At 40.7% G+C, this 17,936-nt stretch overlaps 1 protein-coding gene across 4 annotated transcripts in view; it reads right to left on the bottom strand.

Moving 5' to 3' along the window:
- Positions 1-17,936, bottom strand: part of AUH (AU RNA binding methylglutaconyl-CoA hydratase) — a 159,787-nt gene that overhangs the window by 85,621 nt on the left and 56,230 nt on the right. For 3 of the 4 annotated variants that reach the window (XR_005354315.1, XM_038527301.1, XM_038527302.1), the window contains 2 exons: positions 11,223-11,315; positions 9,563-9,619 (listed from right to left, as the gene is read on the bottom strand). The exons of the other annotated variant lie outside the window; for it this stretch is intronic. Coding sequence is in view for 2 of the 3 variants with exons in the window: in XM_038527301.1 (XP_038383229.1) it covers positions 9,563-9,619; positions 11,223-11,315 (150 nt within the window). In the remaining variant the exon portion in view is untranslated. The remainder of the gene's footprint in view (positions 1-9,562; positions 9,620-11,222; positions 11,316-17,936) is intronic. 4 annotated transcript variants of the gene reach the window in all.

The raw sequence follows: 17,936 nt of genomic DNA, 5'->3' as shown, positions 1-17,936 counted from the left end.
CCTAATTTACACAGGCAGAATTAACTTCTCATCCTTTATGAACATCTTACATATTGTATTTAATTGCTCTTGGACATCTGCTCTCTACAGTTTAAATGTGATCCTTAAAAGCTACTTACTTAACTTGATACATAAACATAACAGAATATTCAGATGCAAAGGAAGCTTTATTATAGTTAGACAACAGGAAAGTAACATGCTGCTTACAAAATGAGTAATCTGGTTTCCTAAAATACCAAGTTACTACTTATTTAAAAATACAAGAAAAAATAAAACAAAGATGAGAACAATAGGCACTAACATCACTCTGAGGTCAGAAGCAGGAAATTACTTAGAATCAAAATCGCTGATTAATTCTATATCTTTACTTATATAATTCGGACATATAAGACAAAAAAAAACAATTTTATTAAAGTAATACATGGAGTTGAAGGAAATGAAATATTCCTGTAATAGTAATTCTCCAACTCACTATGTGTAACCACTCTTGGATGTTAATTTCAGTCTACCTCCTCCCCAGAACTGTAGCTCACACATTTAGTAATGTTCACTGAGTGCCTAGCAACCTGAGGGGTCAAACTCCAGGAGTAAGATTTGTATGCTTTTACATTTTATATTTAAGACATGATTTTGAGTTGATTTCTGTACAGTGAGATTTAGGTCAAAGTTCTTTTTTTTTTTTTCTTTTTTTTTTACTTTACTTCTTGCATATGGATATGCAACTTTTCTAGTATCACACTTTCTGCCCCGAATTATCTGTGCTCCTATGTCAAATACCTTCTGGCCACACTGGATGGGTCTACTTCCAGGTTCTGTTATGTTCACTGATCAACAGGTTTATCCTTTCACCAATACCACACTGGATCTGCAGGAAACAAATTCTCTTGGTTTTCCTTAATCCAAGCATGTCCTCATTTCTTTCATTCTTAAAGGACATTTTCTCCAAATACAGAAGTTTCTCAGTTGACAAGTCTTTCTTTTCATCCTTTAGTAATGTTGTTCCACTTATTTCTGGATTTCCTTGCTTCTGATGAGAAATTAATTCATTCAAGTCATTGTCTCCCTATAAACAATGTGTTATTTTCCTCTGACTTTCAAGGGATTTTTTTGTTGGTTGGGTGGTCTTGGGTTTGTGGTTTCAAGCAGTGTCTGATGTGCCTGGTCATGGATCTTTTTGGGATTATCTTGTGTGGGCTTCCTCAGCTTCTGAAATCCTTCTGTTTACGTCTCTCACCATATTTACAAAGTCTTCATCCATTATTCCTCCAAATACTTCTTTTTTCCGAACCACACTTTCTCTTTTCCTTTTGATATCCTTCTGACACAAATGCTAAACACTTCAGTCTCGTCCCATAGGTCCCTGAGGTTCAGTTCATTCACTCAGGCTGGTTTCTCTGTTATTCAGACAAAATAGTTGCTAGTGATCCATTCTCAAGTTCACTCTCTCTTTCTTCTGTCATCTTTATTCTGTCTTTAGTCCATCCATCCTGCTTCTTATTTTGGCTAATATATTTTCCAGTCCTAAAGTGGGATACACTTAAAGTGCTATGTTTCCATTTGTTCACACAGTGAAGGCCTGAAATTAAGGCCCAATATCACATGCTTTCTAACATCTAGGGAAACCAGGTGAACCACAAATGGCCTGACCACAAGCTCCCCTCCCCTCTCTGTTGGCAGGGATAAGTCCCCTAGACAAACAACCCTCCTCACTGAAGAGACCAGGCAGGGCTCCTACATATCTCTGAGGAGTGGGTTCTCCAGGGTCAGAATGTAGAATTATTGAAATAAGCCCATCAGGGCACCTGGTTGGCTCAGTTGGTAGAGCATGCAACTTTTGATATCTCAGGCTCCTGAGATAAAAAAAAAAAAAAAAAAAAAAATTAAAGAGAAAACAACAACAACAAAAAAAACAAAAACAAACAAGTCCATTACATTCTCCTGTGGGACCCAGGGGGCAGCCCACCCTCCTGTCACTCTAAAGCTTGCCTCTCACTCACGGTCATGCTGGATCACTCTGCTCCAGATCACACCCTCTATGTGGTCCCTGTGGATGTCTGCAGTGTCCTCCTACTTTGGAATAGGAGGACATATGACTAAGAAACTGCTACCAACCACATCTATCTGTGGTCAGGTGTCAAGTGTCTAGTCATCCCAAGAAACCTAGAACAGGATTCCCTCCTGCATTAACCACATGAAGAGCAGGAAAATGAAATGGTTCACCCTTAATTCTTGGGAGCACTTTTACAGCAGCAGCTTTAAAATCTGTCTCAGATAATTCTAACATCTATTATCTTAGATGGCATCTGTTGAATGTCTTCTCCCATGCAAGCTGAGATTGTCGGGTTCTTTATATGCTGAGTAATTCTGTCCTGGACATTTTTGTTTCAGCAGTCAATGCTAAATGTATTCAGGATACACATTCCAACCAGCCTTCTGTGGATTGTGGTTTCAGTGTTGCTATGTTTGTGAAGACTCTGGCCAGTTTCGGATCTGGGCAGTGGTCCATCTCTTGGTTCAAATTCTCAGTGTCTGATATGCTGTTTAGTATCAGAGCCACACATGCTCATCCCCAGAGTGAGTCAGGAGCTTACAAACGACCTTATGGGATCACCTTGCTTTGTCCCCTCCTCTTTACTGTCTCTTGGTACTTTCCAGTACCCTGGGGCTTCCCATTTTGGACCTCCATTCAGAACACTGGGGTTGTTCCATCTTTCACTTCCAACAACTACAGATATGTCCATGGGCAAATGCAGATGGACAGAGAAAAGAAAAGCAGAACTTGCCCCCCACCCCCTTAATGACTGAGGAAGGTTCTCTTCCCCAAGATTCCTGATGTTTTGGGTCCTAGCTGCTCACTACAGGAGGTTCATCTCTCATTTCCCAAACCTGAATATGAGAGAGACTCCTGAAGTTCTCTCTGGCTGTGCCAATGTCCTCTTCTGGGATTTTTTTTTTTAGACCAGGCCAGTGGATGCCAAGAAAAAAACTGAATTCATATTTTTATTTTCAGCCCAGACCACTCTCCTAAACTGCTTAATTAACACGGCACTTGGATGTTTAACAATTATTTTTAACCAACCACTATTCCTGTCTCTTCTGAATGCACTCTGTCCACAGCTTTCCACATCTCTGCTGAAGGGAACTTCTCAATCTCTCCAGCCAGAATACCTGGAGTCCTTCTCTATACTCCTCTGATCTGTCAGGAGATTCTCCAGGGCCCGTCACCCTCCATCTGGACTATAGCCATAGGCTCCTGGCAGGGAGGGGCTCCTGCCTCTCACTTGGCCCTCCTGATACGGACTCTCAACATAGAGATCAGACAGATCTTTAAAAGCCCAAGATCGCATGGCCCTCTGCTGAGAAACTGTAGTGAGCCCTTCTCATTCAGAGTAAAAGTGGTAACAACCCTACTGGGACGCCCCTACTGCTTCTCACACAAGACATCCCATCACTCCCCTCCTGACTGGAATGGGGGCAGTGACGGGGAATGTCGCAGGCATAAATGTCTTCTACTATCTGCATGATTAATCTCCTCAATTCCAATCAGTCTTCACTCCAATGTCACCTTCTCAATGAGGTTTCTTCTGATGCCCTATCCTGAGTGCAACCCCCTCCCCCTGCTCAGGCCCCTTCCCCTACTGCTTTTTCTAGAGCACTCTAGACTTCCACCATAATTCACAATGTATTACTTGCCATGCCAGCCGCCCCTCTGCTGCAGTATCAGCTGGATGGCGCCAGTGATCTCTCTGTATTTGTTCACAGCTGCACGCCCAGTGTCTAACCAGTGCACGGCTCAACAAATATTTACTGTGTGAGGAGAATAAATATCCCTAGAACACAGTGTGTGGGCAAAGCACACAGCAGGAGGACAGGAGGTTAAGGAAGCGCCGACAACCCACCTTGTAGGCCTCGTAAACTGAGATGGGAGAGCTGAGAGAATCCACGCTATTTTCTCAAATTCACAATGCCCAGGTGTAAATTGCCTTATTCTTGTTCAATTCCAACAATTTTCTAATAGGGCAGTTATGATACTTGCAGATTTTCTCTCTCCTACCAGATTTTACATGAGCAATTCAAAGGGAATGCTACTGATTCATACATACGTGTTTCCTCCACAGCAGCTAACAGGTCAACGGTATAAAGTCAACAAATAACCTCCCCAACACTGTAAGTAGAAGTGGTCACCGAATTACACTTCAAAGTACAAAGAAATGAGAGTCTGCAGTGAGAGAAGCATGTTCATAAACAAACCTAACTTCAGAGAGCAGAAGGAGTGCAGGTCTCTGCAGAGGTCAGCAGAAAGCAGTCCACTAAGCCTGGTGGTGCTGTCCATTGCTCACGACACAGGTAAATGTCTGACACTATACTAGCCTCTTGAGAAAAGCAGTCTTATTTTTGTTATTACACTTTTCTTCCTCCTGAAATAGTCTGACCTTATTAATCAGATTTGGCACCAAAAGGTCTTTTGCTATTTATGAAAATCAAATTCACTCTCATAGGATAAAGATGAGTCACTATTAAGGATATTCAAAAGAATGAAGCTCACATTCTGATGCAAACTCTAAGATGATTTCAGCAAAGGTTATAAACAAAACTTTCCAAAATGACTACAGTGTTCAGGACAACATGCACGCAGGATCTAAAAATCCGTATTACTTCACAGACACACCTTAAATAGAGTTCCTGGTCACTTTGCCAAGAAACTGCCTTACTGAGAAGCACAGCCTAGATTCAGATGAACAGGGACACTTCCCACCCTGTTCCCATTACACCTGAGTGCTCTCATTTCCTTCCTCTCATTTTTAATTTGGGGAATGGTCAATCCAAATAAAAGTTATTAAAGATTATTTTCCTGAAAAGTTTCTAAAAAAAGAATGTTAAAAGTGTACTAGTAGTTAGTCACCAAATGAAGCAAGTGATCAGAATTACCATCACCAAAAGTGAGACAACCTAATATCAAGTGCCACTGCATAAAATGAAAATGAAAAACAGAGTATGGCCCATTGAGTATTTTTGGCTAAATATTCTAACCTACATCTAAATTTGAGGAAATGACTCAGTCATATCCAGAATGTGTAAACCTCAGTAGGATAATTTGCCTGAATAGTGCTATAAAAAACAAAGAGATGGAAGACTTGTCTAGATTTAAAAAACAAAACAAAACAAAAAAACCCATAGATCTAACCAAATGCAATATATGACATTTAACTAGATCCTGAATTGAAAAAGCAAAGCCAAGAGTCACCACAAACAACATTCTGAAACATGTGGGGAATCTGAAATTAATGCTAATATTGTTAGGTATAGTACTAGTTTTGTGGTTATGTAAGAGTTTGTTCTTCCTCCTAGGAAAGGTACGCTAGTCCAGCGAAGGTTCACCTGGTCATTTTGAAATGGCTCAGCAAGAACGAATAGAGGAGGGAAGTGAGAGGAGAGGTGTACGGGGATGGGCAGATCTTGGTGAGGTGCATAAAGAGGTTCATTTTTTCTGCCTTTCAAATTTTCTGGTTTGATTATTCCCAAAATAAAAAGCTAGATGAAATAAAAGAGAACCATGGAGCAGTGGAAGTACTACACATCCTGTCCATAGTGATGTATGCCCAAGCAAGAAGCCCTAACAGTTATTTTAATTACAATAAGGTTTCTTGACACAAACCCCAGATCATCTAGAAGAGGCAAGAAACAAAGGCCAGGAATGAGGCAATCAGTCACCATTTTCTGCGCACACTTAAAAGAAATTCCCTAAACTGTCAAAAGAATCCTAATCCTCGGAACTTGTTTTACTTGGTTCTTACAAATGTATTAAAGGATGGTATCATTTGAGGAGCTACTTCTAAGAGGGAATTTTATTTCAAACTATTGGAACATTCTCCCAATGAGACAAACATAGGAGGTGGAGCTTTATTTAAGGTGAAAAGGCTAGAGAATAAAGTAGAGCTCTGTAGTGTACAAAGATTCCCAATTTCGGACATTGCAGGAAGGTCCTATGGTAATAATCTTAATTGTTTTTAAATTGGCTAGTGCTTTCAATCATCAACATTGTATTTTATATTTTATAGTATCCAAAATCAAATATCTATATCTATATCTATATCTATATATATTACAAGTAAAAGTACTGGTTTAAGTATAGGACAGTCGGTTACATTAAATTTTTCTAATTACATCTGATATAATACTATTTAAAGAATACTATTTAAAGAATTCGGATCCAGTATGTTTCTATAATCCTCTTCATTAACTATATACTTTTAATAGTCATCACTGAACAATCTCTTTTCTCGAAAACACGAAAATTTAGAATACCCATCTAAGAATCACATTATAGTAATGGTCTACTAATACTCATGTTCACTAGGAATATTACTTTCTCCAAAACAATCATTTTTAATTTAACGTGTTTTAAGAAACTTTATAAAAAGTTCAAGTAAAAAAAGAAAAAACCCAAAGAAAGCTAAACGCTGGGTTTTGATCAATTTTCTCTGTAAAGTATCATCACAAAAGGACAGAAGTGACGCTGACTAGGACAGCCAGGGGCATCCAAATGGGGAGGTGGGGAGGTACAGCCTCCTCTGGACCACCCAGCGCTAAACCTCGCTCAGGCCTATAAGAGCTCGGAGGGGCAGGACTTGCCAGACCTCCTGCACTACAGCTTCTAGTCTGCATGTAGCTCAGACATTCTACCCTGAGGAATTTACTACAATCTTCATAGTACTAGGAAAGCACCGCATTTATTGTTTCCACAACATTCTCCCCCCACCTCCATTTTCTACCCCCATGTGGCTGTCCCAGCTGCTCCTGTGTGAAGCGGATGAGAGGCGGGGCTGCTGACAGTGACAAGGGTTGTGGGCCACACTGCTCAAGGAGCATCTACAATAGGAAGCAAACTCAGCATCTTTTAGCTGAAAGAGGTCTACCAATAAGGGAGACAGAAACTAAGAATGGTCTACTGCGTGGATTCTAAGAAGCTCTTACAGTAGTTCACAGCCAAAAAGAGGACGTCCCAGGGATCACATTAGCCATGGTAAATCCATCAATTTAAAACCAATTTTAAGGCGGGAAAAAAAGTGGTATTTTCATGAGGATCATCTACTATAAGAAAGGGAAGAGAAGTGATATGGTGAAAATATCTGGATCAAAATATCCAGAAGAGGATTTTGCTCCACAGAAATTTCAGAAACCACTCCTTCAGATAATACATTAAACAAACCTTAAAGAAATTGCACTGTTGTATTAAAAAAAAACAAACAAAAAAACTAGGCCCAACTGAGGGTGCATCAGTAACCATTGCACAGACGTGAAAGTGAACCAAAATGTCTGTGTCTTTCTTCTTCAAAGTGTGAACGTGGCCTCACGGAGAATTCAACTCCATAGAAAGTGAGACATGACAGAGCTATACATATATGAGCAATGAACCTGAAAACAACTGAAATACATTTCCTCAGACTCACTTAGGAAGAAAGACAAAGACAGAAAACTATCCTTTATAAGTAGACGGGAAAATGTCGAAGCATTCTGAATTTTATGATAAATAATTTAATAAAAACTTTAGAAATAATTACAATCATGAGAATACATGGTCCAAAATGAATTAAATTTACAAGTAGTTTCTAATTAGCGGGTCCCTGATTGAGGAAGACCCTAAAGAACTTCAGTACTCTGGAAAGAAAATGCTAATTCCTAGACCTCAAAAGGCAGGGACAGCTCATGAGTGAACAGGGAAAGAGCTAATGTGACCACTCCTGTTTCTTCAGGACAGTCAACTAGGCTTCTTTCATCTAGCCAATGCCAACAGTGCTCTCATGCAACTGTTCTACTTTCTTGTGGTTTTAATGCAAAACCATTTTATCTTCAAGATCTGATAAATACCCAAATTATCAAGTTCATCTTTCTCCTACCCCCTATCGCTGCCATCCACTAACTCCCCATCCAAAAAAATTACTGACACATTAAAAACCACTGTATTAATCTCTAAGGGCTGCTACAACAAATTATCATAAACTTGCTGGCTTTAGGAGCACAAAAATCTTCCCATCTCACAGTTCTGGAGGACAGAAGTACAAAATCAAGATGCTGGCAGGGGTGGGACTGGGAGGGTTCCTTCTGGAGGCTTCTGGCTTCTGGTGGCTGCCAGAGATCCCTGGCCTTCCTGGACTCGTGAAGGCCTCTCTCCAATCTCTGTCTTCACAGGACCTTCTCCTGCTTCTCCTCTTCTTATAAAGACACTTGTTTTAAGATTCATTCAGATAATCCAGAATGAGGCCATCTCAAGATCCTTATCACTTTATCTGCAAAGACCCTTTATCCAAATAAAGTCACACTCACAGGTTTCAGGCTTACCTATCTGCAGGGGTCTGGAGGTAGGGAGAAGGTCATTCCACCAGTCACGGTCTTTCTAGGGTTAGTTATATCCTAATTACCAATAAGTGCTTGCTTCTTTAAAGAATTTCAGAAACACACCACACCATCCTTTTTCTGAACCTTGCTTTATTTCCAATATTATTTATCAGACAATTCTTTTCAACTGGATCCATTTCCACAGAAATCCTTCTTTGAGTGCTTTCATTAGTCACTGTGAACAAGACTGGCATGGTAAAACAGGCAGGTATCAAGTGCTTTTGCCTGCAAGTAGAGTATTTTTGTGGACTACCAAAGTAGAAGCTTTTTCCTGAGTCTTACACATTGACCCAGGTAGTCACCAGTTTCACTGAATTGTATTTTGATTTCTCCTTATCCATCCTCATCAGGATAAACATTCTTATAAAGATAAGGTTAAACATACAATTTTAACCTGTCCAGGCACAAACATGCCTGAAGTGTTCACACACTGCTTTTCACTTTTACATTGTCCCTGTTATTTAATTCATAAAGCTAGTAAGTAATCAACATGCACATCTGAAATGAACCCTACTTTCTGAAACAAAGACCTCATGAATTAGGAATACTTCTAAATTCTCTCATCATACAAAAGAACCAAAGTTTCAGACTGATTGGTTGAGGCAAGCTTTCATTATCAATGTTAGGGAAAGGCTTTCTTAAGAGAGTCTTTCCAAAAAAGCAGCTCACGTACCTTTTTTGTAGTGACAGATAAAACATCTCCGCTCTATATTCAGGCCACCCACTAACCCCAACCTTTGTCCTGCTGCCCAGACACATACCCAGCTAACATGAAGCCTGGGAAGCCCTGCCCACTCCTCCCATGGGGTCTGACCACATGCGCATGCTCTTTGTGGGTGTGCGTGCACATTTATACAACCACATAAAAGTTTTAAAGTATCAGTGCAATTCTTCAAGAAAAAATATGACTGATAGAATAACGTAAAAATTAAGAATTGATACAGAAAAGCGAGAAAACACCAGAACAAGAGAGCAACAGGCGGCAAACCCAGCATCTTCTCAACTACCTAAGCTAAAAAAGCGCATTTTGAATACAGACTTTGCTACCAAAGCAAACAACACAGTACTAGTCTCTTTATCCAAAATGCTGCCTTTTCAATTAACACCCTTTTGCCTTATGCCCTGTAGTTGAGAATAAATCAAGATGAGTGAGAAGAGTTCATACCTCCACCAGGAATAATTGCCAACTTTGTTTCAACCAAGCCCATTTTTGCAGAGGAAGCTAAAAAGGAAAGAAAGAAATTAAGTAAAATGCACATCAGATTCCAACATTAAGACTTGAAAAAGTTAGTAAAATCAGCTTGAAATATTGTTTACTAATTAAACCTGTGTCACAAATCTTTTTAAAAGTCACTTCAGAAGGAATTCAGTTACGGAAATAAGTAAACACTGTCTAAATGATGTATATTAAGACATTCACATAACATTTCCCATTAAAAACTGCTCAGCAGTGAATGAATTTTCGATGCAGAAAAACTAAGGTTACAACTACATAATTTGACCTGATAGTGCCAACTCATGTTTGAAGGCTTAGCCCCCATTAATTATTCAGGACGGGGAGAGAGACTGTGTCTGACAAGCAGGAATCTTTAGCTGTCTGAAGAGTCCTCCAAATCAAACAGCTTAATATAACATATCAGATATGGCAGCTTTTCAGGACCAAATCTCTAGTTACTTTTGACAAATGGTTTTACTGTTCTGACAGCTGGACAGGGATCCTCTTTCCACGTTGTGTTTTTATGGCTACTTTAAAATATCTTAATTATTTCTTTACTTGCATATCAAAATGTGCTTGGACCACCTCCCATATCCTAATTCCCAGAATCTGCACTCTTTCAGAAATGGACTACATGTACCTTAGCTTTTCCATTTAAAACTCATGATTTCAGACAAGTAAGTAGAAATCTGAAATAAAGTGGAAAGCGGGGAGAGTCCACAAGGATTAGCAGCTACAAATCCCAGGAAACAGTCAAAAACTATCGAAAACACAATTATATTGGCTCTATTTTTAACAGGCAGCTGCTTCAGGAGTAATGGTGTGAGCCAGGGGAAGAATGGCAACAAGTATGTTGCCTGCTTTACCCAGTCCTTGGTCCCAGGGCCCCTTAGGTCACCCCAATGTGACCATATGGTGGCAGCGGACAGGGCTCTGCCAGGGTAATAGGAGTGGAGGCCAAGGTGCCAGCATGCCTGGGTTCAAATCCCAGCCCAGCCCCTGATTCTGGGCCATCAGGCCTCCTCTGTGTGCCCCAGCTCCCTCAAGCACCCCACAGAGTGCCTCGCACAGAGGGCTCTGAGGCCAACTGTGTGATGTAATACATGTCAGGGGCTTAGAGCAGGGCTGGGCACCAGGTCAGCACTCAGCACATGGCCAGCCAGCACTGTTCTCATTATTGTTCTCATTATTATTTTCATAATCGCCTCATCCAACTCACAGGAAACCAAGCAAGAAGTAAGTGAGCCTCAGAGAGATTAAGTTATCATTACTGTAGCTGACAAGAATTAAGTACTTGGACTGGGCACAGGCCACAGATTAGCTCCTGTTGTTTCCCTCATCTCAGAGGAGGAAATGGATCTGAAGAGGACAGAGCCAACGAGTCAAATTCACTTCTGTCTGACCCAATTCCTCTTCTCCTCCCAGCCTGCGAAGGCTAACACGAGACTATCAAATTGTTTTCTTAACTGAGAATCTTCAATATTTCATTAAGCCCAACCAAAGGGTGACTTCTACTAAACATTCTATTCAACAACAGGAAAAGAATAAAATATTTGGAATTATCTGAAGAGTAAGCACAAACTTCATTTCTCAAAGGATTACTTCTCACCTGCTACACGTATATCACATGCTAGTGCCAGTTCAAGGCCACCACCCAAAGCAAGTCCATCTATTGCTGCAATTGTTGGCACTGGAAGATTAGCTGAAATAGAAGGAAAGAGTTTATGTTTCTTCAAGATCGTTACCTTACTATGTGATTTATTTTAGACCTTTTTGTGTGAATTTATTTTTTTTTCGTAAGATTTTATTTATTCATGAAAGACAGAGAGTGGCAGAGACACGGGAAGAGGGAGAAGCAGGCTCCCCGTGGGGAGCCCAATACGAGACTCTATCCCAGGATCCGGGATCACGCCCTGAGCCAAAGGCAGATGCTCAACCACTGAGCCACCCAGGTGTCCCGTGAATTTATTTTTAAATGGGATACTATATACAGACTTTTGTAGCCCTTTTGCCTTTAACAAAACAGCCATTTCCTTTGTTATTACTCTTCAAAAACATGCAATGATTGTGTAGAGTTCCACCAAATAAATATGCAATAATGTCTTTAAATCTTCCGATATTGCTGAAATACTTGCATAAATATTTTTTGTTAAATTAGCACAATCACAGTTCTGATTTTGTCATCCTAGGACCTAAAGTCTTTTATGAAATGTGTGGTTCATACAAATTTCTACATGAAATGACTTAGGTATAAACTGCAAAACTCATGATCCTTTATGGGTCACTGTGGTACTCAGAATGACAATCTCATTCAACAAAGTAATACATCTTCTCAAACAACACAAAAGCTGACCAAGGGGCTGCTGGGGTACCGCCCACTAGTTCTATCACTGAGAACGAGGACAACAGGCCAGGCCACAGCTAGAAAATAATCCAACTTTATCAAAGAGCACACTTCAGATGGAAGAGGCTTTGAGAAGGTCCTGAGAACCAGTCCAAAAGCATGCCTGGAAAGGCATCAGCCAGCCACAGAGCTCCAACCAGACTTTCTTAAGCCCAGAATATTACTTTAATGAGATTCTGTAAATTAGAAGACATAGATTTCATTTTTAAAAGTGGTTCAAAAACTGACTGGTTAATTATTCTGTGAAGCAGACTCCTCCTTATTAGCTTTATTTTTGACAATGGGAATGTGAAGCAAGGCTGGCCAAACTTACTACAGTATAAACAGAACTGGCACCATCTCTTAATTGTTCTGATAAAAAATAAATAATAATCACGTGGCATGAGGTACTGGCTAATGCTATAAGGGTAATCATACTGTAACATATAAATATAGCAAATCAATACGTTATATACCTTAAACTTACACAATGATATATGGCAATTACATCTCAATTTTTAAAAATAAAATATAAATTAGTAAATAGATAGAGTCATCCCTAAAAATCTCTTTCTTCAACAGGTATTCTAAAATAGGAAATTCCAGTCAGAGAGGTTCACCCTTTGACTCCTTTTAAAATACACAAATTTGTTGAAGTGCACGGAGTTTTATTCACACATGAAGGAATTTATCAGACTTATCTTAGGTACAAAGTCTGAAAAGGCTGGGAGGGAACACGTACACATACTGCCGCAGAAGACAAAAGCATTCCCAGAAAAGCAGGGGTGACGGGGCTATGGGACTGTCTGTACCTGCCCAAACATTCTGGGGAAGGTGAGGGCTTGAGAGGCCAGGCCTGACTCAAAGGTGCTCCGGGAGTGCACCTGACAGCACACTTGGTGAAAAAATAAACAGATCGCCACATTAGGGTCTACTGTCAGGAAATAAATTTAATGAAAAAATGGTATCTGGTTAACTTTATCTGACAAAAAAAAAACAAAACAAAACAAAAAACAAAGATAATAAAGGAATATAATGGCAAGTTCATCTGAGAGGCTTCCAAGATCATCTCAAACCACGACAAGTCAAATGGAGTTACTCTGCTACCCACTCTCAATCCTTTCTTTCTAAGAACCTAGCAATGAAATGATGGTATTTCTAGACTCCTCTGGTCTCCTGCCTCCCCAGTCTCATGTCTCTCCCATCAGAACCTCTCCCTAGGCTTCCTTCCAGCCTCGGCTCCCATCCTTGTCCCAGGACAAGCTTTCTGAAGGAGAAGAAAGGAGAGCCACCACTGCCACTTACCCTGACCACAGAGCTCCAGCTCCACCCATCTCTCCCAGGCTGCTCTGGCTCTGCTTTCAGTGACACTGGGAGGCTATCCTGTAACCAATGGCCACTACCCGGTCCCTGTTAAACTTGCTGCCTCTGATGATCAGACATTAGTGCCGGACACTCATCCATGAATTCCTCTTCATGTGTCTGGGGAATCCCTCTGTCAACTTTCCTGTCTTTCTTTCCACTTTCAGTTTATTTTTCAGCATTCCTCCCCTTCTAACAGAAGCTCTGCCAGGAATTCTCTCATTCCCACCCAGAACTTTCACCATATATAATACCAAGGATGTCCAAATCTCTGCCTCAAACAGAAACTTCACTCTCCACTGCATCTCTTTGACTACCTGCTTATTTGGACATCTCTACTTAAATGCTTTGATGAGTTGATGTTCAAATCAACTTCCTGTCAGTCCTTCTATATTCTATTTCACACTCAGTAGTATCTCCTCCACCAAGTTACCCAAGACAGATGACCCAGAGTCATCCCAGATGTCCTCCTTTCCACAGGTCACAAATCTGCAAGCCCCCCTCCCTTTCCAACAGCCAGTCCTGGGGTCTTTCCTCATCAGCAGGAAGTCTCTACCAGACCTTCACCCTCGACTGGCCCCTTCCAATGCATCTTCCATATTTCCTATAGGATAATCTTTCTAATATGCAAATGGAATCCTGCCACTGCCCTCATTTACAAGTGTACAAGGATTTATTCCACACCCAGGATAAAAATGGAGAAAACAATCAACATGGCACAGGAGACCCCCCAAAACTAGGTTCTGTCCACTCACCTGACTTCTTCTCCAATCTCAGGCACGTACTCTATGTCCTAGCCCCCAACCACTTAAAGCACCTCCAGTTACTCTTCCATCCATGCCTGTGGATGAACTGCCCTCTGCCTGGCATGCCTAGCTAGCACCTAATTATCTTTCAAGGCACTGCTCCAAGTCCCTTCCTTTGCACTTCCATGGCACTCTGTACATGCTTTTCTATCAGAACATTTGCCACACATTCTGAAACAGAGATTAATACCACATCAGTGCTGGTCAGTAACATCCTTCTTACTACCCTGGGGCTGCTTCTTCTGTCCCTATTACATTAAACCTCATATCCTCCCTGCTTTTCTTTTTATTATGAACTTCTTTCACTTAATACTTTAAAGAAATAACATCAATGTATGTAGCCCAATGGAGCTACAGAAAAGATAAAGTATTAAGGGTTTCTGAGCAGGAGAGAACAGGAAGAGGATGGAGTTCTCTCCTTGCCATGGGAAAATGCAGAAAGCACTCACCAGCTACCTGCGGGAAGCCAGCTCTTCAGAGAGAAAAACCACAAAGGTGAGTTTAAGGATCTCTAAAATCAAACCCAGGTCTGAAACACTGACACTACTGAGGTCCAGTTTCTGAAAATTTCAACTCCTACCTAATACAGGTTGTCTCAAATTCTTTAGATTTTTCCCTCTAAAATAAGAACAGATTTATAAAATGTCATTAAAAGAAAAAAAAGAGTTAATGCAGATAAAAAACACAAAATTGATTAGTAAATATACCCTCCCTTTCACCGCAAGAGGCACTATAAACAGAGATTATGTTGATAAAATAAAATGATTGGGGACAGGGCATGCGCAACAAGCAGGTTTCAATTCCACCTGACCTGGAGAACAAGGCAGGACCTAAGGAGAAAGAAACAAATCCAAACAAGCTGATCTGGGAGATGGGGGTGGAGGTGAAAGCTGTCCCATGCTCAAATTTTCTTAATCCTGAAGGTGAAGAATCAACACTTGCCCCCTATATGCTTATATTCTCTGGAAATAATGAGAATTATTTTTAAATTTGATAGTTAAAAACTTAAGAAACTTTCTCAAGGTGCTAGGTTTTTTAACATTACGTCTTATTCAAAAAATATAAAATAAAATGACATGGAATGTAGGGTCCTTATATAAAATAACAACAAAGAAAATAAGGTATCAACACTCTCAAATCATTATGCAGGTAAATTACTTGCTCCTTTCAAAGGCGGATTAACATAAATTAGCATCCATAAAGCAGTCTATAAAATTTTTCCTACTAAAAAATTATGTAAGCAGAACAGCTTAATTAGCATTCAATGAGTAATTAAATTTCAGCCATTTTACAATATTGTATATTCTGAAGTTCTAGTATGTCAACTGTATACTTTGATTAAAAAACATTTTTAAGGGCAGGCTGGGTGGCTCAGTGGTTTAGCGCCACCTTTGGCTCAGGGCATGATCCTGGAGACCTGGGACAGAGTACCACGTCGGGCTCCCTGCATGGAGCCTGCTTCTCCCTCTGCCTGTGTCTCTGCCTCTCTCTCTGTTTCTCATGAATAAATAAATAAAATCTTTAAAAAAAAAACAAAACTTTTTTAATTAAATTTTTTTTTATCTTAAATTTTACGTAATCTCAAGCTTTCCCTGAAAGACGTTCTCTCTCTTAGCAAATTTTCTTCGGGAAAAGATGAGTCATCCCAAAGTATAAGCTAGTTTCACAGTTACCTCATAAGCTTGTTTTCACTTCCAGTACTTTTTCTGCTTGGTAGCACTTAATAATCTTAGTGGACTCAATATAACACACTTCAGAAGGGCAGATTATCCATCGCAAAGAACTGAGAAATATCAAAACGGCAGTTGTGTAAGATTGTGGCTGGATTACATGGGAGCTGCCAGGAGCAGAGGTTATTCCCAACAGCAAAAGGAAGAAATTATGACTCGGCATGTTACACAACCAACAGGATCAGATACTATTTTGAGTTTAGTACCAGGAAATGGGCCAGGTATGACAAAGAAGATAATAATCCTTTGAAATGCTCCTAAAAATATAATTAAAGCAAACAATTAAGGTTTTGCTATTTCAAGAGAAAAATAAAGGAGCTGCCTGGGAAGGCTCTGGTCTGCCTCAGTAGTCTGCAGGGGAACACCCTGTGACGGAGGGGCACTGGAGTCAGGAGACCATGAATGAGGGGAAAGGGGCACAGGCCTACTTTTAGCTCTGAGAGAGATACCACATGTAACAGGTTTTCAAATGTTTCCAAAAAATATAAATTAAATTATTAAGGAAAAATGCTAGTGTCAGTGTGATTTTTAAACATGGCTTTGACTGAAGAATCATATTCTTATACAAAACAGAGAAATATTTCAAAGAAATGCTCATAGAGCATACTAGAAGTTTGACTTTATTGAAGTCATTCAAAAAGGATAGAAATAAAATAAGAGTTAACTGAAAATTATAATAAATTCCTAATTATAACTAATTCCAACTCAAACTTTCATCTTCATGTATCCTCTCCTATTCCCCTCATCAAATTTCAAAGGAACTACAGAAACAAAATAAAACTGCTCCTGCCCAAAGCCTACAGGTGGCTGTGCCTCTGCAGGCCCAGCTGTGGTTCTGAGCAAGGAGCCAGCCTGGATGCCAATAAACACTCACACCTCATCACACAGTAGGGCTGGAGGCTTGTAAATGGGAGCCACCTTCCCAGGAGTCAGGGGGCGACCACTCTGCAATCTGAGAAAAGATACTTGATTTTTCTAAACTGATCTCTTATCTGCCTATCTTTTTAACTTTCCATATAGTTACGTATCAATCTAGTACATATGATAAAGTGCTTACTATGTGGGGTCACTGTCCTTAGCACCTTATGAATATTACATAAACCTCCTACCGGCCTCATAACATCAGAACTGCTATGACCTTCACCACTAATGGGAGCACAGGGCAGAGGAGCTGCCATCACTTGCCTGGTACAGCCACAATTCAAGTACAGATGGCCTGACTTCAGGGATTTGCTCATCATCATTTGTGCCCCTCACCAGTTCCCACAGCCTGGACTCAAGAGTCCATGGACATGAGCAAGGACTCAGCACTGCAAGGCAACATCCCATCCTTCCTCAAGGGCCTGTGACCATGAGCCTGAAGAAAGGGAAATGGTGAGACCCCTGGGGAAGCCTGACAAGCACAGTGGCTCTGAGCTCTGGTAACTCCTGGAGCCTTTAGAACACCACGAAGTTCACGCAATCCAACAGAGGGAAAGCAGGGGAACTGTCGGTTGCCTGGAACAGAATTCTGACTTGAGATTTTCCTACAAACCTCCAACCCAGACTGTCCCCAGTATAGGATCACAGGTTACTAGACAAGGGCCAACACCAGAGCATCCCTTTCCTACCACAATTCCAAAACAAATAAAGCCTCCCTGGGGAAACAGAGAGAAAGTAAGCAAGGTTAAGCCCCCACACACCTCCACAGCCTTGTCTGGAGGATCATACATAATAAACAGAACTGATTGATAACCTCCACAGTCAACGGCTGCTCCAGGCTGCTCCAGGTGTTCACGACAGTGGGATGTGGTGGGGGAGGGGGAGGGGGAGAGAGGGAGAGAAAAAGGAAGGAGGGGAGAAGGGGAGGGAAGGGCAGAGAGGGAGGGAAGGAGGGAGGGAAAGGAAGAGTGAGCTCTTGGCATATCAAATGCTGCTTGACATGACACATGTAGTTATTTCCATTTCTGACGAAAACATAACACTTTTACTTTTACCTGGTAGGAAAAAAATACCCCATTCCTGCCTTGCTTCACAAACCCTCAAGGGGTTTTGCTGGCCCT

The sequence above is a fragment of the Canis lupus genome, chromosome 1 (assembly GCF_011100685.1).
Source record: "Canis lupus familiaris isolate Mischka breed German Shepherd chromosome 1, alternate assembly UU_Cfam_GSD_1.0, whole genome shotgun sequence".
Taxonomy (NCBI): domain Eukaryota; kingdom Metazoa; phylum Chordata; class Mammalia; order Carnivora; family Canidae; genus Canis; species Canis lupus.
This window is presented reverse-complemented; position numbering and strand designations above follow the sequence as displayed.